The sequence below is a fragment of the Mesitornis unicolor genome, unplaced genomic scaffold (genome assembly GCF_000695765.1).
Source record: "Mesitornis unicolor isolate BGI_N332 unplaced genomic scaffold, ASM69576v1 scaffold34529, whole genome shotgun sequence".
Taxonomy (NCBI): domain Eukaryota; kingdom Metazoa; phylum Chordata; class Aves; order Mesitornithiformes; family Mesitornithidae; genus Mesitornis; species Mesitornis unicolor.
Window position 1 is genome coordinate 12477 of NW_010209930.1, and position 6994 is coordinate 19470.

Genomic DNA, 6994 nt, shown 5'->3' on the forward strand with positions numbered 1-6994 from the left:
TGGTAGACGCTGACCTGGGAAGAGCACAGTGTGGTCACCAGGGGGAAAGACCCCAGGCACGGGCACCGGGGCAGAAAAGGGGAGTAGATGGGGGAGTGGCAGGGTGGGTTTGTCACAGCACACGGGTTCCCTGGCTGGTGCATGCACAAACCAGAGTAGTTGTTAAGAAACCACCATGGGTAAATCATGGTTACTCTCTGTGCAATGTGGTGACACTTTGGTCATATGAATTTCACGGAGCCGGGACGTGCTCCTGCTGCAGGCGAGGGACCACAGTGTGGCAGTGGCATCCTGAGGCACAGGCTTGGGCACATTTCCAGCCCCATCCCCATCCCTGTCCCCATTCCCATCCCCTGTCCCCATCCCCATCTTCTGTCCTTGTCCCCATATCCATCCCCTGTCCTTATCCCTGTCCCCAACCCTGTCTCCATCCCCTGTTCTCATCCCCATTCCCTGTCCCCATCCCCATTCCTGTTGGCTATCTCCATCTTCATCCTGTCCCCATCCCCATCTCTGTCCCATCCTGTCCCACTCCTCACCTGGCAGAAGTGGTGCCTTTTGGGCCCATTGGTGGCCCTTGGCCAGAGACGAAAGAGGTGCAGCTCTGCTGTCAGGATCTTCTCGTTCTTGGCCACGCTGGAAAGGACGAAGAGGAACCGCATCTTCTCACCATGAGCTGCAGGAAAGGTTGGATTGGAAAGCGGAGCCAAACCAGGGGCAGCACCTTCTCCAGCTGTGCTTGGCCCCTTCCCACAGCCCTGTCCCCAGCACTGCAGAGACCCCCTGCCCTTACTTTTATCCAAGAAGCTGCGGACCGTGTTGCCCTCCAGGATGTCAGGGTTCTTGGTGACACCGTCCGCATTGGCGACCGTGTTGAATAGATCCACCATGTACTGGGGCGGCTGTTTGACATGAGCCGGGGGCGGCGGGGGGTCTTCCATGCCAAAGACTTCCAGGAGCCTCTTCAGTGCCTCGGCCCGCCGGCTCTCTGCACTGTCCGGGCTCAGACACCCCAGCTTGGCCAGGGCCAGCAGCAGCAGGACAGTCCCCAGCATGGCTCTGGTGTCCCTGTTACAGCTTGACTGCCCCCGGCCTCTCTGGCACTGCGTTTATAACTGGCTGGAAAGATGGATTGGAGTCAAATATGCACATGAGCAATCAGGAGGGTAAAGAGAGCTAATTGCCATGCTAACAAGGTGTGAAGCTGGGCTCCTGGACACCCTGCACCAATTAGTCCAGTACACAAGCGGGAGGGGAGGACGGCTCACCCTGGGGCTGGCAGGGGGCATGGGGGTCTGGGGCTGCGCAGCCCCTCAGCAAGGTCCTGGCTGGGCTGCGTTTGCTCTCTGTAGGAGACTAACTGGTTTGTAATGCTGGCACTAATGGGACAAACAGGAGGATCTTTGTGTGGAGGAATGCAGCCCCCCAGAGCAGAGCAAACCCTTCCCACCCTGTCCTGCTGCTGCCTGACTCTGCAACTGGGAACAAGGAGCATCGAGGGGCTTAGTGTCACATCTGTGTCCCCATCCCATGTCCCTATCAAGCGTGCAGGGAGGGGTGCCTGGGGACCCTTCATGCAGCAGGATTGGCCCAGGCCTCGTACCCCCGGTCCCCACTCAGTGCCTGTGCAGAGGAGCTGGGACCAGAGAGCAAAGCAGGGTAAAGCAGAGAACCTGGGACTGCAGCTTCCTCCACTGCACCACCGGGCCCTGGGCTGTGGCTGTAACTCAGCAGCAGCAGGAACCAAACCAAAATTAAGCTTTTTTTAAAAATTATAAAATAGCCAATTGGCTTCCTGAGGATCAAAAGCCTGCTAATCCCTGAATGCTCAGTATTAATGAAATATCACAGACTCTGGATGACAAAATAAAAGCCAGTTCTTTTGCTTTTATTCCCCAGTCACAGACAAGTCGTGTTGGTGAAGGTGGATGTGTTGGCACAGGCCACTCAGACTCTTTACTTTTGCTGTTTGTTTTAATGCCATGTGACTGAACAGAAAAAAATAGCATTATACAACACCTGTCAGTGCATTAGATAGAAAGAGTAGGATTAGAAAAGCCTGTTAGATCAGAAAATTACAGAAAACAGAGGCCCAAGGGCTCTGCGAGAGGCTTGGCACGCAGTGGAGCCAGCACCGCCCGGGTGTCCGTCTGCTGGCAGGGACCAAGCGATGCTCCTCAGCCCCAGCACTTCCAGGCCACCGCGACAGGAGACGAGCACAGGGCCACTCGCTCAGTTGCTGTCTATAATTTATTCTAACCCAATGCTTGGCAGGTGAAAGGGCTGTTAATTACCCAGAACAGGCAGGGAGGCAATGAGAGGTTCGAGTTAATTGATAAAGGAAACTGGTCACATCCTCTGGATCCTTTCCTTCCTCTTGCCGGTCCTGCAGGACACCTGGGGCTGCCTGCCCAGGGGACATCACCTGCCTAGGGGACATCACCTGTCCAGGGGACATCTCTACCTGCCCAGGGGTCTTCTCTGCCCCAACGTGCCCACCTACCTGTCTCTCTCTGACTGCTGCTCGACATTTTGTGACTGGAAGCAGCCAGGTCCGTGCCACCCCGGGTCCGTGCCCCTCTCAGTCCGTGCCAGACACTGCCTCCCTCCGCACACCATATCCTCCTGGGATGCTTGGGCAGGTGGAGGGGCTGTGGAGCTGCACAGCAGAGCCCCAAGGAGCTGTGAATTGTCTGTGATGTTTATTTTACAAGCTGCAAAATATTTTGTAGAGGATTTATTTAAAATAAGGTTCTGTTTAAAATAGCTTTTATTCAAAAAATAACCTTCTCTAATTTACATATACTACAGACAGTCTGGCTGGGGTCTTGCAGGAGTCCCACCTGCGGCTGACCAGCTCCGCTGTCCTCTACACTTGGACAGTGCAAACGGGGTCTCAGTGGCTCCTGATCGTGTGTGCATCGTACTGGTGTGGGGCACAGAGGCCAGGGGCAGCTTCTGCCCAAATCAAACATTCCTCTGTATCTTGTGACACCCTGCAATTAGAGATCAACACACTACAGCACCCGGCCCCCCCATGCCCCAGGGACCCTGCTTTTAATCACCTAGAAAAGGGCAGATGCCCTAGACCAGAGTGTGGAGAATGGCGACAGCTTTCTTCAGCAGCACCTACTCACTTCTGGTGTAACCTGTGAACTCTTTTCTGTGTAAAGCAGGGTTACTTCTTTCTTGGTGGTTTGATTTGCTTCCCTTTGCATTCACCACATTTTTGTGCATGCAAGTAACACAAAGGGCTGTCCCCCTGGCCTGAAACAACTGTCTGCCTCCCTGCACCCCACAGCATCCCCCCCTCCTCCTCCTTCTGCCAGGGGCAGGGGTGACATGTCCCAGGCTGGAGAAAGCCCTTGTCCGGTCCCTGTCCCTGTTCATGTCTGCTCTCACAGGACACCATGAGCTCTGTAACTGCCTGCCCAAGGGGCTGAATTTGGCATCGTGGTGCTCAGATTATTGATGCTACATCCCTTGGGGCCCTGGAGCACCGCGCTGCTGGGGCATTGCTGCGGCCACTGCTCTGCAGCCTCCTCCTCCCTGCGTGGTCAGACAACCCGGGGCTGGGGATGTTGGGGTGAGCTGGGGGTGCTGGGGTGAGCTGAGGGGGGAGCTGGGGATGCTGCGAGGAGCTAGGGGTGCTGGGGTGAGTTAGGGGTATAGGGGGGCTGGGGGTGCTGGGGGTGCCACCCAGCATCAGCTCCTCCATCACCCTCCCATCTCCTGCCCTGAACCAGCAGACGTTACCGGGCATTACTGGAGGGAACGGGATTGCTCCAAGCCCCCTCTGCAGGGTGCAAGGGTCCTCACAGACCCTGGCAGCTGTGCTTACCCAACCAAGCGGGGATCAAGCACCTTCCCACATCAATTTCCTGCAGAGATTTGCAAAACAAAGGCTTGAAAACGCCCTGCAATGCCTCGCTGGGCCCCCCAGGGGACCGCCACCACCCACCCTCGTCCCCAGGCCAAGCACTGCCCTGAGTCTGGGCAGCAGCCGGGCAAGGCTTGGAAGGAGAAGGATTTTGGGGACACATCAGTGTTTTTTGAGTCAGAGGTCCCTGTGCACAAAGGTGCACTGAAGTAGAGTCTCTGTTGAACTGAGCTTAAGACATACTTTAGGATTAAATAATTTTAAATATATATCTCTCACCGCTCCCTCTTTTTTTTTTTAAGAAATCCTCAGCCATTTGTTACATTATGGCACTGATGGGTACACAAATTAGCAGCAGTAAACCACATTTTCTAGCATAAGATAATATCAATGTGAGAGTTTTATCACTACAGTTTGCTGCCAGGTTGTGCTTGGCTCTACAGGGAGAAGCCGTCCCTCTCAGAGCCCCAGCCCCAGAGAGGAGGCCAAGCCATGGGAAGCCAACCTTGAGCCATCCTTTCCCTTGTCTTGCAGAGCTGTGCACAGTTTCATAATAATACTTAACCTGGGTATCGCGATAAAATTTTTCCTTCATTTCACAGTCCTCCACCATCCGAACCACGTCCCCATCCTGTGGGGTTTTGACTGGAGCAGCGCTGAACTTTGTGGGCACGCAGAAAACTCCAGCTGCAAGGAAATAGAAGGAAATTTAATCTGGGGCTGCATCTGAAGCCACTATGGCTGCAGCATTTCACCGGGGTCTTCATTGGAGTCTGCTGTCAGGCTCCGGCATCCAGCGCCCGGCGTGGGAAGCGCTGTTTTCTGTGTGAGTCCCCAGCTGAGCGTTTGGGGCTGATTCCTTCACCAGCTCGGGGCCTCAGCAATAGGTTTTGCTCCTCCATCTCCGTTTCAGAACACAGGGCAAAGAGAGGTTTTTCTGGGTGCAAATGGCGAATCCTGCACCTGACCCGGTGAAAGCCCTGTTTCTGGGGAGAGCTGTTACGCATTAACTTTGAGAAAAAAGGCCTTTGAACATTAAATATTCATGGCAGCGCAGCGCTTTTCCGAGACACACTTTCACACCAGGGAGCTGGGAAACGTTATTAAATGTTTACTTATTCAGCATTTCTCTCTGGATTTGCCAGGGGGCTGTGCCCTGCACGGACATGGATGCTGGTGTCACCAGCTCTCATGGAGACACATCCCTGGTCCAGGGACTCCCCCAGCAATAACTCACGGCTGGTTGGAAGGAAACGGTTCGGCATGAACGTATGCTCTGCGTAAAACAACGTGGTTTATCACAGCATCATTTGCTTGGAAAAGTCCCTTAAGATCATCAAATCCAACCATAACCTGTCTGCTAAATCTCCCAGCTTTTCTCTCCCTCACCAAGTAATTTAGGATTAAAATCTCCACTGCATGAGTTGGAGGAAAGGAAGAAGGATGGTTAAGCTGGTGGCTAAGTCAATCTTGGGTTTTGGGCTCTAAACAGGACCTCGTCTGCCCTGTCCCAGCCCTTGGCTGTGGGTCCTTCAGAGTTTGTGTTTGCTTCCTGCTTTTAAAATGGTTGTGAGAGTTTCCTGCCTGCTCCCAGATACTTCATCAGCTGCTGGGGGAGATTTCTTCGTGCTGGGGGGCTGTGGTTTCAAGGGAGGGAATAGTGTTTCCTGAAAGCAAATCTCTCTGGGATGCCTTAAGAAGGGGACACAAAATGACAGCCGATTTCTGGAAGCCGGTATTTCTGGGTGAGATTTTAACAGCCTTGGTCCCGCTCCTCTGGTGTTGCCAGTCTTTAACATGACACTGAAAGTGTCAGCCTGACTTTACAGGGGAAAATCAGAAGGAAAGTGCCGAGCCCTGCCCAAGGGCAGAGGCGAAGCTGGGGGCCAGTCCACATTTCCCAGCCCTGGGCCATTATCGCTGCATGAGCCACCGTCCATTAGCCACCCCCCGGGACAACGGCACCGTCCAGCACCTTCCAGTCACACGTCTGGGAAGCAAATGCTGATTCTCCCACCTCTGGAAAAAAGCACTTCACGCTGCCTAATTTTCTTCTCCACTTGCTCTGTCTTGCAGCTGGATTACATGGAGCTGTGGGAGCGCCGGTCCCTGTGTGTGAACCCTCCTGCAGCACCATCCATCCAGACCCTCCTCCAGTGCCATCCGCAAGCATTGGGTTTTGTTTGTTTTGCCCCTTGGGTTTTGCTCTCTCCCCTTCGCTGCTCTCCAAGCCCACGCCGGGACACACATTGGTCTCTGTCCCTCTCTAGTGGCTGCCACAGCCCTGTCCCAGCAGCTGCGGGGAAGGTTTAACAGGAGGAGTTTAGCTGCAGAAATGCCAATAAAGCGACATCAACAGATTCCAGGAGAACTGATTGTATCAAGCAGATGTGGAAAATCGTTTCAACACAACTTCCCATTCTGATGAAACAGCTCAGTTCACCTCCACTGACGTGGATCTCGAGTTATTTTATGTGTGAACTCACGAGAGAGCACACCAGTTCAGGACAAAGCAGTTCAGCTTTATCCCAGTGCAAGGGGAACAATTTAGTTTGGAGTTTCCATTTCTGAGTGATTTTTGAAACAGCAGTGTAGTTCACTGGTGTTGAGATGAAAGGGCATTTCAGACCATCGGAAAGGAAACCCCATTTTTTAGTGGTTGTTAAGGGGTCTGTTTTCAGTAGAGCTTTTAGCATCAGGTTGTTTTCCTTGCTCTGATTGAGGGGGTTGGAGCAGAGACCCCCAAGGTCCCTCCCAGCTCGGGTTACTCTGATCTCTGGTTAGAGAACACTGTCCCATCACATGAGGTGGCTGTATTCCCATACTCACACCGCACACGGGGCAGGGAATCACCATTTCACCTGCAGACCTGTGCTGTAAGGGCCCAGCAACAGAAGGGAAAACAAAACCCAAGCTCTGACAGTGTAAAAGACAAAAAACACAGGAGAATCCCATTGCCACCCGAGGCAAAGAGGGTTTGCATTGGGGACCACAGTGTTGTTAGACCACGCTCTGGGCCCTGATGTTGCTACTAGCCACACAGAAAGGCTCGTCCCCATGCTCTGAGCTCTCCATCGTTCCCACACCTGCACTGTAGGTTTGGTCAGAGCATTT

The 6994-nt window shown here is 53.6% G+C and overlaps 1 protein-coding gene across 1 annotated transcript in view; it reads right to left on the minus strand.

Annotated features, from left to right (window-relative positions):
• The window catches only part of LOC104547370 (bone morphogenetic protein 2-like), a 2557-nt gene extending 1502 nt beyond the window's left edge, over positions 1–1055 (minus strand). Inside the window, 3 exon segments of the mRNA XM_010193024.1 lie at positions 1–14; positions 540–676; positions 794–1055. The exon segment at positions 1–14 is cut by the window's left edge and continues 109 nt beyond it. Of these exon segments, the coding sequence (XP_010191326.1) occupies positions 1–14; positions 540–676; positions 794–1055 (413 nt within the window).
• Positions 1056–6994: the final 5939 nt, after the last annotated feature.